The sequence below is a fragment of the Pleurodeles waltl genome, chromosome 3_1 (genome assembly GCF_031143425.1).
Source record: "Pleurodeles waltl isolate 20211129_DDA chromosome 3_1, aPleWal1.hap1.20221129, whole genome shotgun sequence".
In the NCBI taxonomy this organism is placed as follows: Eukaryota; Metazoa; Chordata; class Amphibia; order Caudata; family Salamandridae; genus Pleurodeles; species Pleurodeles waltl.
Window position 1 is genome coordinate 367,818,968 of NC_090440.1, and position 24,456 is coordinate 367,843,423.

Genomic DNA, 24,456 nt, shown 5'->3' on the forward strand with positions numbered 1-24,456 from the left:
AGTACACATCATCGTACTACTACGGATGAGAAGATTAGGTTTATTACGACCTATTCCAACCAAACATTTAACTTGAGGAAAGCACTCACTAGGAGTTGGCATATCCTCCAGACAGATCCAGACTTACATGAGTTTGTGTGCAAGAACCCAGCACTAACTTTTCGCAGAGGTAGGTCACTTAGAGACAGTCTCAGCCCCAATATGGTGCTGAGTAACACCGAATCTGAAAGGGAGAGATCTGATATCTCGGGGTTTTACTGCTGCCATCAATGTAAAGCGTGTAGATACAGCAAAGACTGCAAAAATGTAACATGGGGTGGCGGTCAGAATCAATATGCTATAAAAGGATTCTTTACATGCAACACTGAATTTTGTGTGTACTGTCTACGATGTCCATGTGATAAGATATACGTGGGCAGTACAATCCACAAGGCGAAAAAGAGAATGTTGGAACATGTAAGAGCTATTCGTAATCTCGATCGTAACTACCCTGTCGCACGCCATTTTCACGAAGTACATCAAGGTGATGAAAAACAACTCACATATGTGGTCTGTGATCAAATTAAACTTAACTCACGAGGTGGAGATAGACAGAAAATGTTACGTGTTCTCGAATCAAAATATATTATCAAATTCAAGTCTCTGTCGCCTAATGGGTTAAATTTAAGGGAAGAAATGAACACTCATCTTGGCAGCTAATTTGATTGTATTTATTCTGGTAGTCTTCGAGCTTCTATGTTGATATATTTATGATTTCTTTTGTTTGTTTTTTAGCTCTAGAGTGTTTAATCATGATAAGGGTATCAAGTCTAAGTGGATACATGAAGTATATAATGGAAGGCCATTTACTCAACAAGTAATATATTGAATATATAATCTGAAATTTATGTTATGTATTTATAATTATGTTGATATAACATGATATGTGAAATTGGTATTTAGATTTTTTTTTTAAGTGTGTACATACACATGGTATCCCTTGGAAGGCATTTTGCTTTATATACCCTTACAAGATGCCACTTACGTTTTCTAGAGTGATATATACATGTATTGTGGAATAAGTCCTTTTTTATGTCTATGTATTTGTATTTATACCTGTTGTTTGTTATACACCCCCACCCGTGAATAAGGCTACGGCTGAAACGCGTTGGGAGGAACACCTCTGGAACTATTCGTCTGGTGTCTTGATCTCTTGTCTGACTGGGTGAGAAAACTTGCAAATATATATATATATATATATATATATATATATATATAGGTTCTGAGTCGTGATGGCTAAAAGAAAAAAATTTATAAATATACTGAAAACATACCCTCCAGTACCTACAATGCAGCCAGTCTGGAGAGGCTCTCATGTGTACCTGTATAAATCTTGATCATCTGCTAGCCTCTCTGGTTCTGGGGTGATATCAGGAGAAAACTCGTCCTGCGCACCTTTGTTACTGACCAATATCCTTCTAACAGCAAACAATGCAGATGCAGTGGTGGGTTGCATATCACTTTCCTATTAGTTAAGCGTACAGACCAGATACCCTTGCCTTGCCAGTCATGACCATAGAGCCATTAATCTTCCTCAATGACTTTGGCGTGGCAGTCCTTCATTAGCTGCAAGTACATGCCTTCTAGTTAGGAGTCTTCTACGGGGTTGAATGCCATTTCAGTGTGAATTGCAAATTTTCTGTTGCATGCACTCTGGGAAGTGCTCCCTTGTTCGGATCATAACTGTGGTTATGCATGCTTGGAAATTAGGGGCCCGATTACAACTTTGGAGGAGGGTATTAATCCGTCCCAAATGTGACGGATATACCACCCACCGTATTACGAGTCCATTATATCCTATGGGACTCGTAATACAGTGGGCAGAATATCCGTCACATTTGGGACAGATTAACACCCTCCTCCAAAGTTGTAATCAGGCCCTAAGTGTTCAGAGGAGTCCAGAGAATACATGATCCCACTGGCAACTACACTTATCTATTCTCACTGGTAGTGTAACTAGTGATCTAGTTCCCCTACGTAGATCATCATCATAGAGGGCAAGGAGGACAGCAAGCTGGAAGATGTAGTCTTGAACAGATATTCACATGACTAATGAAGACTTTTGACTATGGAAATATCTGGTATTTTTGTTACATGAAAATATAGTGTTGATAGTGTACTGGGTGTCACTTGCTGAATTGCTATTGCTGATTAGTACTCCTAGTACAACACAATTTACAGCTTCAACTGGCCAATGAAACGTTGTCCTAAAAAATATAATTTCATCTCATAATAACTGCTTCATGATCATTTGGCTTCTTGATTGATTAAAATGGATCAAATATCGCCTTGGATGTTGGTTGTGCCTTTTAGAATGTTGCATAGCAAAGATATTATTTGCAAAGGGTGCATTTTTTTCACTTTAGATTTTAGTTTTGTTGAACAATCAATGTGCACATCTTTTGGGATCTTTAACCATTATACACCTTGCCACTTGGACATAAAAACCATGTTTGTTAACTTCTGGGTATTGCAACTGATAAATTGTTAGTAATATGTTGCTATGGAGATAGCACACGCTTCAGCAATTTGCTACATTTAAGAATATTGGCACTTTCATTTGAGCATGATTTTGGTTGCTCAATACTTATTTACATTCCCATGTCTTTTGGCCATATTCTGTCTGCTTCAACTACGTGGTATGGTACTTGTGCACCTCAAGCATACAAGGGAATGTTAATCCTACTCCTATTTTTGTGCCAGTAGAACTACCAAGTAAATGAAATGTTTGGATCCATGCTTTCAATGATTTTTTTAATTGCAAATGGTGGGTTAAGTTTGAGCTCAGAAAGCAAAAAAAAAAAATTCCTTTTAGTTGACCACTCGGGGTTTGGGGGTCAAGGAGTCTTCAACCACTTACCCCCTCTTCCTTAAGAAAATCCACACAGAGCAGAAGGGGCTAAATCAATCTACAAGTTCAAGGATGATATCAAACTACTAAAAATACAATTTAACACACAACCCAGTTTAGTGATACACAGGTACAAGTTTGTTTCTAGTGAGCAGCAACCTCACTGATCACTTGATTCGTATCCTGCATCTCCATATACTCTTGCTCCACTTTATCAATTTGAAAAGTTTTGTACCCAAACTATAAGATATCAACTCATCACAAGATGCTATGGTGAAAGCATGGAAGAAAAACTACTTGAGTCTAAGAATCCCATTTTAGCTGAAGCAATAGAGAGAGTTAATCAAATACCCAAAGATTTTAAATCTAAGAAAGCAACAGGTTATAGGTGTGAAAGCATTTCTCATTGCAAGAAATGTCTGCTTTGAGAGTCGGCTGTACAAACTTTGTATAAATGTCAGAAGAAAAATACTGCAAATGTGATCAGAGGGGAGGGTGAACAGAAGATTTTGCCTGAACATGTTGAAACATTTGGTCTTGTCTATTGCAGACACATTTGATAGTGAATGCATTAATTTAGTTGGCGGCAGAGATATTGCAGACATGGATGATGATGAGTTAGAGCACAGTGATCCTTATTTAAACAAACTTCTGTATGAAATTCATATGAATTGTTTTACACTCCAGTTCTTCACCTGTTTACCAGTGATGTTCATGTCAGTTCATATGTTTGTCAGCCCCTTATTATGCTTGAGTATTCTGTCGCAGAGATTACATTGTACAACAGCAGAATTGAAGGCAAAATTTGTATTGCGGAAGGAGGGATAGATATTATAGGAAGGTGACATTAGGGAAAATTTGAACATACTTTGAAATCACAGCAGCAAATGTTTGCTATCCTTAAAACTAAAAAACTAAAGGTGGTGTTACTTATGATGGTGGCATATATAAATGGAATGAGATTACATTCAGCGAGAGCGAAAATGTGTTGGATAATTTTGCAGACTTTTTTTTTCTATCAAGCTTGGAAGATTTAATGGAGATATCCATTTCAATAGAGAGATGAACAATGCTGTTTAGGTGAAGCACCGGCTGAGAAACATACATCTCAGTGTCAGAGAAAAAAAAAAAAAGAGTTATACAATGTTTTAAAGGGTATGGATCAACAAGGTGTAATGGAGCCCATACATTTTTCTTTATGGGTTTCTCTTTCAGTGGCAGCCCATACAAATATGGAGATTTAACAGTTTGTACTGACCTCTGAGATCAGTGTTATCTTCAAATTGAACTTATCAAATATTGCCACCATCTTACGGCATTCACTACCCACATGGTCTGTATCAATATTGACCAAAGTTGTTTGGGGCTTGCCTCATTTGTTTAAAGTTATTAACAGCATGATCGCTTTTCAAGATGACTTTCACATTATTGGTTCAGATGTGATGGCACATAACACTCTTGATAAGGTATTGAGTATACTGAAAAATGCTGGTGTAATACTAAGTAAAGAAAACTGAGTTCTGGAAACATGAAATGCACTATTTAGAACATCATATTTCAAAGTAAAGTACCTATAATGTGCCATTGTCAGTAGTAATATATTACCAATTTCTCCTGCTAAACAGGTCCAAGAGTTTAACAAAGATAGTACTGCAAAGAATGTTTTGAGTTGTTGTTTTAAGAGGTGGCTGAAAGAGAAGAATCAGAGATGTTGGCTCATTCTTGAAAGTTCTACAAGATCTTCCTGTTTCTGATGGTGTACTATTGAAGGAAGATAAAATAGTGCTTCCTGCATCTATCAGGTGTAGTATTATTAATGTGGCTCTCAAAGGACATTTAGGGTGTACACTTACCAGGCACAGAGTAAGCAATTGGTATTAGTGGCCATCCATGGACAGAATAGTGACTTAAAAGTTGAAAAGTGTGCAGAGCGTTTAGCCAGTGAGAATCCTAATAAATCAAAAAATTCCCCACTGCTACCAGCCCAACAAATCATTGAGTGAAGTAGCCATATATGTTTTGCCTGTTCAGTCCATCTTTCTAAGAAATCAAACATTTTTATTAAGGAGAACCTTGCCTTATCGTCTCTAATCCAATGGGCTTGCCGAAAGAGTTAACAGTGTGGTTTCACAATGTGTTCCAGTACATTATTGCTTGTGGTAAGCCTCTACTGAAATCTATCACGTCTATGTTGTAGTGGTATAGAAGTTCCAAACATAGTGCTACTGTTAACCCTCAGTTTTCTTTCCTCGAGGGGCATTCTGCCTTATGTCAGTTGTGGGTAAGATATTGGAAAAAGAGAGAAAGTGATATGAAAAAGTGAATGTGTGTGTTTCTAGTAACATCGAAAAAGCTCAATTGTTTAGAAAAGTAAAACTTGACTATCAACATGCTAAAATCTGTAATGAAGTACAAAGTAGGTGATTATGTGTGTATTAAGTAACCCAAGAACGTGTTGCAAGGTTTATCTAAATTTGGTCCCAGAGGAAAGAATGAAAAAGTTGGTGAAGGTGTGGTAAAGGTGGGTGGAAAATGGTTGCACAGACAATATGTGAACAGGATATCGAGCAAGTAACACCTAGCAGAACTGGAAAACAGTCAGGCAGCTTGGGTGGAAAATTAAATCAAGTAATACTTCCAGTTTATGGATGGTGTGGTACACAGTATTCACAGAATTACATTGCAGTATATTTTTCCATTTAGGCCCTGTATTCTTACACAAATGTTGTATTTCCTTTCACTGGCTACTATAATTTGTTCTTTCTTTTTATATTTGATGTTCATTTATATAAGAATAAGATACATAACATATCTGTATAGCATGTTATTGTGTATTTTCCACACGGTGCAAGCCAGGGCTTAGAATGTTGTCTTTACTTTCCCTATAAATAATACTACATGCAGTATTCCAGCTAGCCGTTAAGATGAAAGCACCCCTTTGCAGCATCTTTCCACCTAAACAGTCTCTCAGGATTGGCCTACTTTAGTGGCATAACAACGAAAGGAACACAGAGAGAGTGCTATGCCAGCAAAGCCCACCTGCAACATTGTACCCTCTTGTTTTGTATACTGGAAGGTAAGATTTACTTTTGCTGGATACATAGGCACACGTGGGATTCAAATAATTATTCCTACTTGCACTTGCTTCCCCTATCTTATGAAACTGCACACATCATTCTCAGGCTCGTAATTGCAGTATGAAGTCGTAAAAATGTACCTATGCAACAGCAAGTGAAAAAAGCAGCCAGTGCATGCAAGGCTGACCTCACAATCTTGTTTTAAGATTTAAGGCTGGATTTTCCGAATAAACGGCAGGCAACTATAAAACTACTTCATGATAAAGGAACATTTTCAGAAAAAATAATGGAATTTCTTAAACTTTCCTAGGGTACATCATTATTATGTGTGCTATTACTACAGTGCACACCTTTTATTCCCCATCCAATACGCTGTATATATACAAAGTCATTTAAGAATTGGAAAAAACAAGTTAAATAAATGTGTGTCATTAAATAAAGAAACCACACAATGGAAAAGATTGTGTGACAAATGGAAATACTACAGAATGATAATGAAGAGACAATGTTATCAACCAAGATATGTTTACACCTTTAAGACACTAACAAGGTAAAGAAATGTTATTGTTCACTAAGAGTTAATTTAATAAGGTACAATACTTTTAAAAAGATTTTAGAGCCAAAACATGCATTCATACTAAATAGTCAATTTAGCCTTAGTTATACATTTTTGTGACCTATGCTAGCAACTGCAGCTCAAGTATACTTTTGAAGATAGTACAACCTTCTGCACACAGAACTAAAAACGAATTACTGAGGAAGTTTCTCTTTCTTCGGATATTTTTAACAAAATTATAAATATTGATTTCACAGTCAAATGTGTATATATATATATATATATATATATATATATATATATATATATAATGTAACTGTTCAAATTTCACATTTGAATTGTAAGCACATCTTTACCTGGTAATGTTTGAAATCCGGTCTTGATTTGATTTGTTCTAAAACAGACAAGTACTTCATATAGAAGATATATGCCTTTTCTTCATCTCTGTCCAACCTGCATTCCTCAGCTTTCTTAAAAATCTTACAGGCACTACTTGCATAGCTGATAAAGGAGAAAGCATGAAAAACAATAGAATTAACACTCATTTGGCAAGTAAACATTAGCAAAATCAGCAAAATAAAGTTACATATGCCTTCTCAAAAGCTCATTCAAGATCTCAAAGAAAATGGTACCAGACTATAATTCACGATTATGAGTCAACATCGGTTAGGGTTTCCAAGACTGTTACGGACTAGAATACTTCTGGGTCACAGATGTTAGTCTCAAACTAAAATGGCACCCAGCCCCAAGGTCCTTCTTAAGCCAAGAAGTGGACCTCACAAGCAATCATCGTAAGGATGTCTCGCTATACAAGGTGAGCTTTCAACAGCACTAAATCCAACATCCATCCCAAGCAAAAAAGTATGCCCCATTATGCATTCATCCCACAAACTAATCCCAAGCCAAAATGGCCACCCGATTTTCAGAAAGTCTAACTTGAAAACTTAAGATACTAGAGGCAGCTTATTATTAATCATTCAAACAAGGGCCTGACATCTCCCCATTCTAAAACTTAACATGTATGCAGTTTCTTTACACTATATGCTCTGAACATGACTTGCAAAGTTTTAACTCTTCCTGGACCTAGTAAAGGCAAAAGGGCTAGGAGATATCAATGAGAGAATGTGTCCGAAGGATCATGCTTTGTTTAATGCAATTTGTACACAGCCCTGTTTCATTCATTCACTTTTTTATCTTGAGTTGCTGTGCCTTCTTGTGCTTCCACACATACCCTAGAGATCCTTGTCCCCATTTTACTTGCAGTGTTTACCCTATAGATGGTACCTTCTTATGCCTCTGATTTTCTCCTTCACTGTTATCTCCATGCACTTGCATGAAAATTGCCCTTCAGGTATGATTACATAACAAGAATCAAAATGTTGTAGCCCAAGACACAGTTATTTGCCCCCCTCAAAGTCAATTCCGCCGTTTTTCATCCAAAAACTGCTCTGTATTGAAAAGGCCACAAAACTATACATTTTGTATTAATATCCATATCAAAAACTGTATGATTCAAAAAAATAAAAATACTAGAAACTGATGCCTGTGTAAGAATTTTACTTTAGAGGACTTCCTCAGATCCCCGAAAAAAATGCTTTATAAAGACAATTAATAGTTTCATCAACATCTATTCATTTTCAACTGAACAAACACAGGTCTTTCCCTGTTACACAATTATTTCAGGGTACATATACAAATAGCTTTATATACTTTATAGTCCTTCTCAAAGTAAGCAATGGTAATCTATATAAAACATTTAAATGACACTTCATAATTACACGCATGATCATGTCACCTAAGCTAAGTACTCTGTTCTACAATTTGTACGAAAACCCACAATACAATGGATTATTCAGCTTTCAGTTTTATAATTCTTTCAGTTTCATCAAGTACAGGAGTCAGTACTATTTTTCATAATTCAAACTTAGATGTGATGAATGTCCATTTGATAGTCCAAGAGCTCGCTATCTTCTTGGTTCAAGTAATTTGTTTTCAATGTCTTTTGCCCTATGAAATCGTAATCAAGGCCTCTATGATTAACAAAGAGATAATATACTCAACCAGTCATTCAATACATCGGAAACCCTACACATATTGGGCTCTCAGTTTATAAATATGCCTACCTGATGTGTGCGCAGATACAAGTTTCAAATGCATACATAAACAACATATTGACTGGCATGCTTATGTGTTTCTTTCCTCTTCTGCAAGATCTGCACTATGCTTTTGACAGTGTGTCTTCTATGGCTTGCTCTGCCAATGTAGTGTCTCTTTATTTATTTATGCTGTTTTGGCACACAGGCCTAGGTAAACAGTCTTGGGTTTATCTTCAAAACATTTTTCATGCCCGTTCACGGTCTCCTCATTTTAATCACATTTGTCTTCAGCTGGTGGTTGAAACACAGGTAAATATTCCAATTTCTTTTATTGTTGTTTTTTTTAACTTCAAACATTTTTACTGAATTGTATGTAAATAGAAAATACAAGCAGTATATTGCACAAGACTAGTTGATTTGTTTATGAACCAAAATGACGTATTGACATGCATAGTAATCAACAAAACATATTCACTAGCTTCAAACAAATTGAGCACCTATACACAGTAATTAAGATAGAAGAGGAAGAGTAAATGAGAGATGGAAGAGGAAATATGGATAAAGGGAAGAAGAGAAGGAGCTGGATTTATCTTTCATCTGATTAGAAGTAAGCAACTTAGTTTAGACTAATCTATTGCAGCTAGCTGTTAGAGTTGTTTTGCTTTTGGTTATGTGCATGTGAGAAACATGATAATCATTGTACTCCGTGTCTTAGTTGATTCAATAAAATTATCTAAGTTGTTCCATTTTCTGTTGAATATATATTTAAACAGAAATAATGCATTTAAGGAGATATCTGTCCCTATAGCACATTTAGTCCATGTTCACCATGTGCATATAGAAATCTGTTTATGGGCTTTCCGTTTAGAGAGATTCGTTTTATAGCCCATGATAATCATTGAGGTCACCCTTTGATAATGATGAAGATAGGGATGGGTCTAATGCTTTTACAGTGATAGAAGGAACCTGCAGGTTCCAATATAGACTTAGAACTTTGTATATGTATTACCTTTTCTTCCAAAATGGTTTGAATCTATACAACAGCATGTTAGTAGCATGTTTCTTAGGCAGTCCTTTTCAATTTGGCAGCTCCAGCAGTAGTGCTTGTTTAGTAATTCTAATTTATGGAGTCTTAAAGGGGTCCAGAATATATTGCGGGCTGTCATGAATCTACATCGAACAAGTGCAGGACCAATTATGTTGGTTGTACATGTTGACTGAATGGTACTCCAAAATGTGATAGGTCTGTGTGGAGGGGAACTTTGGTCAAAATGAGTCTTCGGTTTTTTTTATACATTGATAGTGGATCTGGAGTTTATCAGGCACAGTATTTTGTATACTTTAGATGCATAAGTTTCTTTGCAGTGTTGGGCACCTCAGTGTGTCTGCGGTGAACAGATTCTAGAGAGGGACATTGTTAATTTATAAGAATACATAAAACTCAGTCATCCAGAATTTATTTCAACGAGATGAGAGAGAAACCAATTGGAGCATTTCCATACCCTTGCCTTTGAAGATTATAATGCGTTCCTCTGCGCACTCCCTTCAATTCTGTATTCTAATATTCTTTCCTTAAATGCAGACGTGTTGGTTCTGCCAAGATGAGAGGAATGTAGAATGTTTTATTTGGAGCTTATTGTGTAGCATTTACAAAGCAGAGACGTTGCTATGAATGATCAATGAGGATTGTTCACTTTTAATTTACTTTATGGTAATATCCAAAATAAAGCTTAACGGTTACAACCCACACCTTGCTAAATAGGCAGTTAGGTGTCAGCAATAATCTTCTGGATTACTCCCATCACCCAACCCAGTTTTATTGGAAGCCTCAAATTAAGGACATAATTTTGGCGTTTTGCGTGTCATATGATGTTCAAAATGAGACTGTCGATTTTCTCAAAGAAGTTAATGGATAGATGAATTGGGGACACAGTGATGAAGTTTACCAAAAGATAAAATCATCTTTTTGATCGTTTCAATTCAACATCGACAGGAGATACATTTGGGTGACTGCTTGTCCAACTGGTGTTTGGAAGTTGTTAAGAGTTTTAATGTTTCCACTTTGTACAAATGCAGCTGTAGTGGGTTTGAACCAGATTTTGAGACCTTTTATTTTGTATTACTCTCATCTCTAGCTTGGGTTCCCAACATGCGAGCACTGGAAGAGGTCATTTATGAGGGGGATTTTTGTTTCATTTGTGTTTAGTATTTTAGCATACTTCTCTATTATTTTTACTACTGCAGAGTTTGCATTTTCCGTCTGTTCAGCAAAAATTGGATTATTGGCATACGGTCCAGTTTTTTTTTTTTTTTTTTTTTTTTTTTTAACAAACGTCAAGTATTTTCTTGTTTTCTATGATAAAGATTACCAGGGGACCCATTGTTACTAATATATCATGGGCAGAAGAGACAGCCATGCCCAGCCTGTTAGGGTGACTGTTGGATACGTTTCCACTGAAAAGGGTTTCTTGAGGAGTGCTAAAACTATCAGAGTATATTTATATCCTAGCAAAAAACTGTCAAGAGCTGCCTGTAGGAATGTGCAAGACACCTTGTCAAGCTTTTTTACACATACAGTGCCAAAGCCAGAGCTGGGGTGAATGACACTATGGTTTTTCAATAACAAGTTCAAAGAGTTTGATACTATCTTGGGCAAAACTGCCTTTTATTTAAAAAAAAAAAAGCTGTTTGGGTTTTGGTTGATTATGCAGCTACCGAAAATCATACTGATGAGGTTAGTTTGCTTTTCAAATTGTTTTAAATTATGAACAATAGCTGCTTTTCAAATGACTATATGTTTGCGCCTCCCTGAGCAAAGATTGAGACCCCCACACTTCATCAGACAGATCAGATTTCAAACCTTTGGTATGAAAGGCAGATTGGGGAAGAAGTGAAAGACTGCAACAGAACTATTCCTAGCTGTGCTGCATGCCAATCTAATAGGAATGAGGGGGTATGGGTTTGAAGATGATGAGCAAATGGGGGAGCTGAGAAACTCTGAAAGCCAAAGTAGGTGCAGCACATGGTAAAAATGGTCAGACATCATAATAATAGAGATGGAGTTCAAAGACACTAAAGAATCTAGGGTTATCGAAGCTCATGAGTAGTACAGCTGGCAATCAAGAGGTGCAGAAAGGGATCAGACGCTAGTGGATAAAAAGAACGATGTGAAGGGTGCTGTTGGAGGGCTGTGCAACAGTGAGATACAAAGTCTTTCCACAGGATTAAAGTGGCTCCGCTTTGAGCTTACCAGTTGGACACAGCTTAGGCTACAAGAAGACCAGCCAGACATAATTGTTAAGGCAATATGAAATAAAAGGAGAATTTGTAGCCAGGTAGAAGGTATTCAGACACTTTTGAAACCACAACCAACGGAGAAAGTAAGCCAGAGAAGTGACAGAGCCTTTCAAGCAGCAGAAATGCTAGGAACTGAGGAGTATACTCTTCTTTAGAGAAGACACGCATATAGAGATAGACAAACTTAGACCGCCCTGAAATACCCACGAAAAAGAGTGGATTAACGTAGATGGACCAACTGAAGATATAGGATTGTCACATTGATTAAGAAGTAAGAGAACATAGATGTGCCACTAGTTGTGTCACTGCGGGAAATGCAGGAAAGAGACCAATCCAAATAAGTAAACAGAGGGAAGAAGTCAACTATAAGATTGTAACTTGCATGTAAGTTAGAGAAACAACCTAGACAGCAAGCTGTATTAAACTGTAAGGACTTGAGTTGGCGCTAACCTGTAGAGAAGGTAAACACCTTTCACGACAAATATGTAACTTGTATAAATGAACAAGTAGTACATGGAAGGGAAGTTGGATAACAAAGTGCCAAGGATAAGCAGAGTGTGGCATCATTTATTGTGCACACTGTCCAACCCAGAAAATTGATCTTGGCCAAAGCAAAACTAAAGAGCAAATGCTGGATCATGCAAGAAGACGTTATTAATACATCTAGATATGTGTGCCTCAATTAGCACATTTAATATGGCATTTCAACCTACAAGAAATTCCCCACTAAATTAAAAGCCAAAACACCAAGGAAGATAAATATTTGCTCAATGTGGAAGAAGCAGAAAGCTAGTCACAAAATGTAAAGTAAATGGTGTAGATCATCTAGTCAAACTGGAGTGTCAGGTTGATGTTTTAATATAAGACAAGACAAAGGGGAAATCATGCCAGAAAGACTATGGAAAAGACAGGCTGTAGGAAGTTGGCTCTGTATGTGCTATTTCAAAGTAAGGAATAGCATGCACAGAGTCCAAGGGTTCCCCTTAGAGGTAAAATAGTGGTAAAAATAGATAATACTAATGCTCTATTTTGTGGTAGTGTGGTCGAGCAGTAGGCTTATCCAAGGAGTAGTGTTAAGCATTTGTTGTACATACACATAGACAATAAATGAGGTACACACACTCAGAGACAAATCCAGCCAATAGGTTTTGTTATAGAAAAATATATTTTCTTAGTTTATTTTAAGAACCACAGGTTCAAATTCTACATGTAATATCTCATTCGAAAGGTATTGCAGGTAAGTACTTTAGGAACTTTAAATCATAAAAATTGCATGTATACTTTTCAAGTTATTGACAAATAGCTGTTTTAAAAGTGGACACAGTGCAATTTTCACAGTTCCTAGGGGAGGTAAGTATTTGTTAGGTTAACCAGGTAAGTAAGACACTTACAGGGTTCAGTTCTTGGTCCAAGGTAGCCCACCGTTGGGGGTTCAGAGCAACCCCAAAGTCACCACACCAGCAGCTCAGGGCCGGTCAGGTGCAGAGTTCAAAGTGGTGCCCAAAACGCATAGGCTTCAATGGAGAAGGGGGTGCCCCGGTTCCAGTCTGCCAGCAGGTAAGTACCCGCGTCTTCGGAGGGCAGACCAGGGGGGTTTTGTAGGGCACCGGGGGGGACACAAGCCCACACAGGAATTTCACCCTCAGCAGCGCGGGGGCGGCCGGGTGCAGTGTAGAAACAAGCGTCGGGTTTGTAGTGTTAGTCTATGGGAGATCTAGGGATCTCTTCAGCGCTGCAGGCAGGCAAGGGGGGGGTTCCTCGGGGAAACCTCCACTTGGGCAAGGGAGAGGGACTCCTGGGGGTCACTTCTCCAGTGAAAGTCCGGTCCTTCAGGTCCTGGGGGCTGCGGGTGCAGGGTCTCTCCCAGGCGTCGGGTTTTGGATTCAAGGAGTCGCGGTCAGGGGAAGCCTCGGGATTCCCTCTGCAGGCGGCGCTGTGGGGGCTCAGGGGGGACAGGTTTTTGTACTCACAGTATCAGAGTAGTCCTGGGGGTCCCTCCTGAGGTGTTGGATCTCCACCAGCCGAGTCGGGGTCGCCGGGTGCAGCGTTGCAAGTCTCACGCTTCTTGCGGGGAGCTTGCAGGGTTCTTTCAAGGCTGCTGGAAACAAAGTTGCAGCCTTTCTTGGAGCAGGTCCGCTGTCCTCGGGAGTTTCTTGTCTTTTCGAAGCAGGGGCAGTCCTCAGAGGATGTCGAGGTCGCTGGTCCCTTTGGAAGGCGTCGCTGGAGCAGGATCTTTGGAAGGCAGGAGACAGGCCGGTGAGTTTCTGGAGCCAAGGCAGTTGTCGTCTTCTGGTCTTCCTCTGCAGGGGTTTTCAGCTAGGCAGTCCTTCTTCTTGTAGTTGCAGGAATCTAATTTTCTAGGGTTCAGGGTAGCCCTTAAATACTAAATTTAAGGGCGTGTTTAGGTCTGGGGGGTTAGTAGCCAATGGCTACTAGCCCTGAGGGTGGGTACACCCTCTTTGTGCCTCCTCCCAAGGGGAGGGGGTCACAATCCTAACCCTATTGGGGGAATCCTCCATCTGCAAGATGGAGGATTTCTAAAAGTTAGAGTCACTTCAGCTCAGGACACCTTAGGGGCTGTCCTGACTGGCCAGTGACTCCTCCTTGTTGCTTTCTTTGTTCCCTCCAGCCTTGCCGCCAAAAGTGGGGGCCGTGGCCGGAGGGGGCGGGCAACTCCACTAAGCTGGAGTGCCCTGCTGGGCTGTGACAAAGGGGTGAGCCTTTGAGGCTCACCGCCAGGTGTTACAGCTCCTGCCTGGGAGAGGTGTTAGCATCTCCACCCAGTGCAGGCTTTGTTACTGGCCTCAGAGTGACAAAGGCACTCTCCCCATGGGGCCAGCAACATGTCTCTAGTGTGGCAGGCTGCTGGAACCAGTCAGCCTACACAGACAGTCGGTTAAGTTTCAGGGGGCACCTCTAAGGTGCCCTCTGGGGTGTATTTTGCAATAAAATGTACACTGGCATCAGTGTGCATTTATTGTGCTGAGAAGTTTGATACCAAACTTCCCAGTTTTCAGTGTAGCCATTATGGTGCTGTGGAGTTCGTGTTTGACAGACTCCCAGACCATATACTCTTATGGCTGCCCTGCACTTACAATGTCTAAGGTTTTGTTTAGACACTGTAGGGGTACCATGCTCATGCACTGGTACCCTCACCTATGGTATAGTGCATCCTGCCTTAGGGCTGTAAGGCCTGCTAGAGGGGTGTCTTACCTATACTGCATAGGCAGTGAGAGGCTGGCATGGCACCCTGAGGGGAGTGCCATGTCGACTTACTCGTTTTGTCCTCACTAGCACCCACAAGCTGGCAAGCAGTGTGTCTGTGCTGAGTGAGAGGTCTCCAGGGTGGCATAAGACATGCTGCAGCCCTTAGAGACCTTCCTTGGCATCAGGGCCCTTGGTACTAGAAGTACCAGTTACAAGGGACTTATCTGGATGCCAGGGTCTGCCAATTGTGGATACAAAAGTACAGGTTAGGGAAAGAACACTGGTGCTGGGGCCTGGTTAGCAGGCCTCAGCACACTTTCAATTGTAAACATAGCATCAGCAAAGGCAAAAAGTCAGGGGGCAACCATGCCAAGGAGGCATTTCCTTACACAGGCTCTTTGGACAGAATTGATGAACTAGGCATATGGCCAGATATGAAAAAGGTAAAGGGAGTTGGAACATGTGAACAGTCATACTCAACTCACTGTTTGTAGAGCAGCAGCATACGAAAAAGGTGTACAAGAAAAAAATGCAAAACATGATTCCATTTTCATTCTTTTTCATTTTTGTCTTCGAATAAGAATAGTGACTATAGCTGGAGCTCTATTCATAGGATTTTGAGAAACCACTGAAAAGCCCATAACAAAAAAGGTGACTAAAAGCTTTTATTAGAAAGACCTTTTAAGTGGATTTCTGTTCATGAGAGCAAAAGCAAGGAGTCACAATTTACAGTCAATCCAATTTACAGTTTAATCCTAAAGAAGGTCAAGGTTTAGACATCAAGCTACAGTAATACAAAATACGATCATCAAATCTTGACAACAGCTAGGTTATGCTGCTTGGTCTCATAAAATATTTCAGAAAAGAACTTGTCTTATTCCCTGCCATGTATTTGCTAAATATGAAGTGAGATTTGAGAGATCATGAATACATTTGACTAGACATAATGCAGAATCAATATTAACCCCTTAGCGGCTAAGGCTTTTATCTAGACCTGGCCAAATTTCAATCCTTGTTTTCCCCACACCTTGGTGATTCTTAAGGTGCTGCAGGTTTGTGAATTTCCCTAGAGAGAACTTAATAAAAAACAAATTCAAGCAAAATTGTGTTTTCTTTTTTAAAATATGAAAATATGTTGTGCAAGAGAAGGCATTTTATTTCTAAACAGGAAATTAACAAAAGATTTGCTGTGTTATGATCAGCATTTTTCTAGCTCCCATGAACAAGCAGAGTTGTAAAATAAAAACATAGTATTTTAATTTTGATATAATGGGTAGACCAATTTTCCTATTTTTTTTTATAGTGTACCCCTACTTGCTGTTTGAGGTAGAAACAAGTATTAAACCCATGGGTGAAAACAGAAAGGTACGCATTTCTGAAAATTATACAACAGTCCAAATTCAGCAAAGGCTAATCTCTGAATATTGCTCATGATTTTCCCAAAGAAACTAACTGATGAAATAAAAAAATTAAAAAAATAAGTTGGAAAAAAAACACAGCAACAGGTGACATTTTTATATGTAATTTTTGCCCCAAAGGCCGCTTTACAAAAGTAACAAATCAATACATCCAACACCCAGAGCTAGCAACTGAACTGCACCTTATAATGTTTTTTCAATGTGTAAGACCATGCTGCAATTCACACAGTAAAACCTAAGGAATTAAAAGTAAGTATGCAGGAAACCTATGCATTTTTTAAATGCCCACAACATATTGAGTTTAGAGATAATAGTTATTTGTACACCTTTGAATTTAGTGTTACTAGCATACTACTATGTCATTCAGATGGCAGTTTTCAAAATGTATTCTTTCTTTCACACTGGCCTACATTTGGAAGACAAAAAAGGAAGATAAATCCAGTTAGTAATAACAAATGTCATGCTATTAAGTTTTTCCATACTTCTCCTGATAAAAACAGCAACCCATTTGTGTAGAGGGGCCTATCGCTCGTGACTGAAAATGGCCCTAAATCATAGAGCGGAGACATCAGTTTTTGGGCATGAAAAAAAGGTATTTTTGGCGATAGTTGCGCAATTTGGGCATAGATTTGGCCACTACCCTGGGGCACCTACAAACCAGGATATCTCTGTACACTACCACATAACACAAAGTGAGAATTGAAGGTAAGCCACTGCACACCCTCCACAATAATCAAGATAAACACATCACAGGTGCAATGGCCAATGATAAAAGGCTACTCAGAGCCAAGAGATCAAGTTATTCCTAGGATGTCCTTGAGAGACTGCTCATTAGGGTCACAGAGACATCTACATTCACCCTACAGTATCAGTTAGATCGGATGAAGAGGCCTAACCCACTAGTTATGGCATGCTTCATCATCGGCGACCTCATCCCAACCTGGTAAGATGACACTACGAGAGTGGACTCAACCTCTTTCATAGGCGTTCTTAAGAAAACTAACTTGACAAGAAGGGATCCAGATAATCAAAAAATACCTTAAAGTAAACCCAGGGTAGCACCTTTATTCATGGCTCCTAATGTGCCAACCCGCTTCTGCTCTCATACATGCCAGTACTGGTCAGAGGCATTCATCAGGGCCAAAGGGGATCCCCCATCTCTATTCCCTGCACTAAGTTAGTAAGGACAAAGGACAGGGTTGTCTGTTCCTCCTTCACAAACCTGCAGCATTTGTCATCATCTGAGTCCCAGATTACATAATAATGCTGAGAGTGTATTAATTTAAAGTAAATTAACTAGTGGGAACAGCTGAACAACCACTGATATTCTGTAATTTTGCAGCTTACAGCTCTCTCCCACAATCTGCGGGGGGAAACAAAGCAGGTCTCCCATCCCCAGGGACACCTCTATACAAGTCTGCAATCCATTTCTCTGCTTGTATGATCTCAGGCTACCCAATGGTTTTGGTCACTGGGATATCATGCCACATCAGATTTGAGAGTGTGTGATTTCTGAGTAGAAGAATAACTCAAATGGTCATCTCACTGATATTCTTGCACTTTTACAGGGACAAAAACCAATCATTCTGGTCATGGATAGTAGGAGCATTAATCCATTTCTTAATCTGGGTCCTAGGTTTGTCAAGTAGGATGCCATAATTACCTTGCATGACTACCTGCAAATTTCTGTGCATCGATACCTAGATATTGCACAGAGTCTTCCTCCACAGCAGCAGGTGATGAAGGATTGTATTCATTGTGTACAGTGTCATTGAAAATACTTCAGATTTACTTTAATTAATGCAGATGTCTGACATATTGTCAAGTCTCTGGCTCTTTTTGATAATAGGGGAAAAAGTCCTGTCTGGGTGTTTTACATATAAAATAATTTCTGAATATAATGAAATTTAAATTTGGCAGCCTCTGATGTTTATACCTTTGTCCTTATAAATACAAGCTAGGGGTTTCAGGTCCATGCTTGGGCTTGATTGTTTGCAACACCACGTACAATCTCGTCCTCATACCACTGTCTATCACATAAAACAAAAAGGTAACATCACAACTATAATTAGTACTCCTACCCTCCAACTGGTCATGACATGCTTGCTCTACCACAGGCATGGGACATACATCTCTTCATACCTCAAACATCAATGTCAAGGTACACTCTTTCCCCCCATGGGACCCACTCATGCTTGACACCTGAAAACTATGACAGAGCACACCGATTCAGAACTACATAGGACAAGAATCAAACGTCATCTCCTTTCACAAAATTGCACTCGGTTGATGTGGTGGTAAGGGGGGATAGCGCAATAGCGTAAAATTTGGCCTTCCGGTCTCAGATAATAGCAGACAATTTTTCCATGGCATAGGTAGACCAAACCTTCCGCCACGACATGTATAAAGAAGGAGGGAGTGGTTGTCTCCACAGCTGTGCCATGCATAGTTGCGCCGCCAGGAGTAGATGGGAGCGTAGGCGGCCCTGAGGTGTTGTGGGGAAAACTCTATCTGCCCCCGGATCACCCAAAAGGTCCGTTAGAGGTTCAATTGGAAGATGGAAGTTGGTTATGGTCTACAATGTGTTCTGGATCTCTGTCCAAAATGTCTGAATCACTGGGCATGACCACCAGGTACCACCAGGTATGTAGAAAGGTGCCTCTCTCTCTGCATCCCTTCCAGCACAAGTCTGAACCTCCAAACATCTTGGCTACCCCTAACAGGTGTTAGATACCAATGAGTAATATTTTATATGCATTCTCTTTATAGCAGATTAAAATCGACAGTTGTGCTGCTCTTTGCCAAATGCCCCCTAAGAGTAATCAGGTATTTCTGTGGCCAATTTATTTTCCCAACAAGTAGGCATGTTTCTTAGATGGAGTCAACAGCATGAGTTATCTGTAGAGCCAAAAGATGCCTTTATGGTGCACCTTATTTAGATAAAGGGACTCTCTGGGTTGTGGCGTTGTGCTGGCCAGCTCAACACGCCGAGGGAGTGCCTGCACAAAGAAGTACCTGACTCTGTCTGAAACTGTCTCCTCAGGTTAGGCCAAATTTGGTAATTAAGTCATCCTGTGATTGCAAATTGCTATTATCAAAAAAGTCACCCAAAGCGCTGCAACGCCCCTGAACCCAGCAGAAATAGTTAGGGTGGGTCACAGCCGGAGCAGAGTCAGGACTGTGCGCCAGGGAAGTGAGTCCAAAAGGTTACGTTGGGAATGTCCTACATTGCCGTACCTCTCTCTAGCAAGTCAGTAGTAGTAGGAATAATGTCAAAGGCAGTGGTGGGGGATTGCGCCTTAAATGATATCAGAAGCCAAAATAGCCCGACAGAGGGGAGGGAGAAAAAGCCTGCTCCCTTTGAATGCAGGGTTTCCTGTCAGGGTCATGGTTCCAGTCGAGAGGGGGGCATCATAGCGCTGCTAGAATATAAGTAGAAACATCAGGGAAACATTGGGGAAGCCTAAACCACCCTTCAAGACCAGTTTGCTCAGTGCTGCTCTCTCCACTCTTGGGGACTTGCCTCCCCATGCAAAGCTGACATTTTAATGCAGATAAGCTTATGAAGCGAAGAGGGGAGAGCCTGGAAAACATATAACAGTCAAGGCATGAAGCTAATTTTTAAGCTGTTAAGTCTGCCCAACCACAACATTTCAAGTTTCTCCTAGATATACAAGTCATTAAAAACAGATGTGAAGATGTGGGGTATATGGCAGGTGTAGAAGTCCTTCGTTAGGGACGGCAAATAGATCCCTAGATAAGTAATGGCCGACATCTCCCATTGGAAGCCTCCCATCTTATAGGGCCCTCTAGGCTATGTTAGGGGTCAGCGACTCCCATGGCGGTGACATGGTAAAATTAACTTTGAAGCCTGATACCTCAGAGAAGGCGTTCAATTCTTCCATCACGGCTGGAACCATACTGCTGGGGTTCCTTCTGAAGCAGAGGAGGCCATAGGAAAATAAAGCAAGCTCATGTCCTATGCCATTGACAACCATGTCACTGATCTGAGGGTTAGCCCATATCTTCACTACAAACGGTTCCCTCATGAGCGCAAACATTGAGGGGGAAATCGGCCATCCTTGGGAGGTGCCTTGCGTAAGCTGAATTGGTTGGGAGAAGGAGCCATTGATTTTGAGCTTAGCAGTAGGTTTCTGAAAGTTGGCAAGGATAAATGTTATCATTTTGGTGTCTACATAGATTTTATCTAGTACTTTAGTGAGGTAGCTCCAGTCCACCCTATCAAAAGCATTCTCAGAGTCAAGGGAGAAAAGGGCCATAGGTTGGTGATGCTGCTCAGATACTTCCATAACAGCTACCGCCAGCTGCATATTGTCATTTGCTTGCCTATTGCGGGTGAAGCCCGATTGTGGTGAGGCGATTATAGTCAGCCAGACCTGGCGCAGGCGAGCAACCAGGATGGAAGCAAACAGCTTCACATCGCAGTTGAGGAGGGCGATAGGCCTGTAGGAAGTGCGTTGTGAGGTGGGTTTATCCATTTTCAAGAGGAGAGTAATGTGTGACTCCAACATAGTATCAGTAACCACTTCGGATGTCAAAAATGAATTAAAGACACATATTGAAGGCTCTATCAAGATAGAGGCACGGGTTTTATAAAAGGTGGCAGTATAGCCTTCGGTGCCTTACATGATAGTACCATTTGCCTCCCTGACCTCGTTCGGGGTGATAACTTCCTCCAGAAGGCATAATTCTCGAGATCTATCAGGGTGGGCGATAGGTGCTCTGGTAGTCATCATGATGCTGGGCACTAAGCTTTTGGACCGGATAAAAAGTAGGGGAATAGTTGCTAAAAAGCTCTAGGATTTCCTCAATTTCTTGACGGAGGCAACCCTCGTTGTCCACTAATTCTCTAATGTGATTGCGGGTGGAGTGGATGCGTAACTTATGCACCAGGAGTCTATCTGCCTTGTCCCCATGTTCATAACTTGTTTGGCTGATGTAGAGCAGCTTTCTGCCTGCCAATTGCATTAGGAGGTATTAAAGTTCACCTCTCAGCTGGCGTAGATTCCTCAAAGTCCAGTGGGAGCTCCCTTTCCTATGTTGCGTCTCTGCTTGTTGTATCCGTCTCTAATTCTTGTTGGCGAAGTTTGTCTGTTCAAAGGCCGCCATATGGGAGATACGCTTTCCTCAGAAAACTGCTTTTGCTGCGTCCCATAGGCTCACAGGTGACACATTTTCTGTTTCATTTTCAGTAAACTAATGTTCTATGGTTTCCTTGATATGATCGCAGAGTGCTGGGCCCCTAAACGCAAGATCATTAAGGATCCATGGTCGAGAGAATGAACATTGTGGGGTCTGTGGGGTCAGTGAGCTAAGGGTAAGTCCATCACTCAAAGGAAATCCAGGCCGCTCTCCAAAGGGAACTACCGATAGTATCGAGATGTAGCAATAAGCAACGTACAAGCCTCAGCGCAAAACACACCTCCCACCTCTGATAACCATTCTGGCAATAGGGTTGTCAAGCTTATTTAGTGAAAAAAATAATGGGTTCCAATGACGCTGGACAGCACCACTCCTCCAATCAGCCCTCTACTACCGCCTCACCTCCTGACATGCAACCAAATGCCTCTCTATGGGGGAGGGGGCTAGGCATTGTTAAATTTACTCCGTTTTCACATTTTTGTCCAGTGTCCAATGCTTGTGCCTCTGGGGCTGCTGCTCAGGGAGGGAGGGGTGAGTGCGTAATCAATGAAAAAAGGCTGGCATGCCTTCCAACCAGCCCTCCGAAGGCTCTTTGCTGCAGGCGGCTTGCTAGGCCTAGGCCCGACACTGGCCCCCGCCCCCAAGCTGCCCCGTGCCCAAACTGTCATGCACAGAGGCGGTCAGACACCAAGAGGATCTTCCATAGTCGCGGCCCCCCAGGTCCGGAGGTTAAGAGGGTCGGTGCCTTCCGCCACCAGCACTCGCCTGCAACAACAATGCCATGGCCCGCACTCTGCATCGGTCCTAAGATGGCTGCCTCAGCTTCTCTTGCGCGTGGTCTGGCTTCTCAGCTGCATATCTCTCATCCCTGGGAAAAATGTAATGGCCAAACTTACCACACTGCATCCACTGAGTGGGTGTGGGGGGTCACCAGAGAGTGGCTTTGCTGCCATTAACAGGTTATTCCGTAGGGGGGGGGGGTTCAGGGGCCTGGCATGAGGAGCTCAGGAGGGACATGTGTTGTCAGGTCTCTTCCCTGGCCACACCCCTACTACAAGCACTCTTAGATACACCAATACCCCAGGCTATTAACATTTACCACATATTAACATGAATCATGCATCAAAGCAAACACTCCTGCAATACACATTTTACCATACACAGTGCCATTACATTTCAGCAGAAATAACAGCACCAAAGGTGGTATAGCCTAGACAGTCATGATGGAGTCTCTAAGGATACAGCCCTACACCCTAGCATATTGTTTTTATTCTGCATGACAAATTATATCAAGAACACATCTCTACATTTTATGTCAGCAGTTTCTGAAGCTCTTACTCTAACTTACTTTGGAGAGCGATCCGGTCTGCTGTATTAGGCCCTAGTGACACCAGCTTTTTTCACTTCTACCTTCTGTTGACTTGTGGAAACAGGGAGAGGCTTCAGCACTTCCCTCCCACATCTACTGCAAAAAGACAACTGTACAAAAGTCCTGGTTTGGAGTATGGTGAGACAACACGCAGCTTAGAGCACTGGTTAGCCTGGCTATCATGCACACCACCATCCTGTGAGGTCCTAACTACTGCAGCCAGTAAGCAGGCCAAGGCCACAGCACATACTCTAATGCTTCAGGTGGGTTCCCCTCATGATCCCAATTTAAGTGACATTGTCATTCAGCTTACCTGAAAATTCTAAACAGCCAACATCCCTGTGGATCAAGGCACTGGTGAAGGTTCAGAAAGACATAAGGTCCATACGGTACTATGACTTATGTTGCATGATGAACGAGATACTGAGTACTTTCCCTGGTCTCTAATGTTTCTAGTGCGGCATTGGGAAACTTAATTTCTGCCTGATACACCTAAACATGGACTATATTTCATGCCCATGGTTTGCTTGTGTCTAATCGTAGCTTTGTTAACATATCCAGTGCAGTGTATTTTCTAACTGATCAAACTTCAGCCTGGGGTTGATCATTCCTATTAGGTTTACCCTGGGGCTTAAGCATAGGGGTTACCCAAGCCATTTGGGTATTTCTTGATTTTGACTGCTGATAATTGCCTCCGCTTCACCTTCCTAAGTGGGGAAGTGAGACTTTGCGTATGTGCTTGGTGGTGATGTCAATGGAGGCTTCCCACACCCGCAACCAGAGTCCCCCTCTAGTGGCCCCACCACAATCAATAATTGCCAAAATCCTTAGTTATGAAGACTGCAACTACATCATTAAAACTGTCTGCAACATTTATGAAGCCCAGTTTGGCTCATCTCTAATTCAGATGTTTTTCACAGTACACTCTCTAGGTTCAACAGCAAAATAAGTTGAAATGTTAAAGCAGAAGCTATGGACCATGAACAATAAAACATTTTCGAGCTTTCGCGTCAAGAATTCTCAATTCTATTAAGGACACGGAGGCAAGGATTATGCTTCTCTTTCCATGCTTTATTACAGACAGCAGCCATTCAGAGAAGATCTTATTAAAGAAAAACATATCCCAGCATTCAAAGGGAATACATGTCACAACCATAGAGTGTACAGTATATAGACATCAGAGGCTAATGAACTTCCTCTTTCTTTGCGAACATCTCAGTCAATAAAAGTCAAAATGAAAGTCTACCAAAGAGCGATCCCAACGAGGGTAAAACTCAAGTCCAAACATCCAAGGAGAATACAGCATTCCCCAAAAAAGGAAAGAACAGCCAAGAAATCCATCCAATGCTAGACTAGCATGATTTCTGGTCGAACCCTAGGAAG

At 40.9% G+C, this 24,456-nt stretch overlaps 1 protein-coding gene across 1 annotated transcript in view; it reads right to left on the minus strand.

Annotated features, from left to right (window-relative positions):
- Nucleotides 1–24,456, minus strand: part of USP8 (ubiquitin specific peptidase 8) — a 488,166-nt gene that overhangs the window by 441,941 nt on the left and 21,769 nt on the right. The window contains exon 2 of the mRNA XM_069222544.1: nt 6,880–7,024. Coding sequence (XP_069078645.1) covers nt 6,880–7,024 — 145 coding nt within the window. The remainder of the gene's footprint in view (nt 1–6,879; nt 7,025–24,456) is intronic.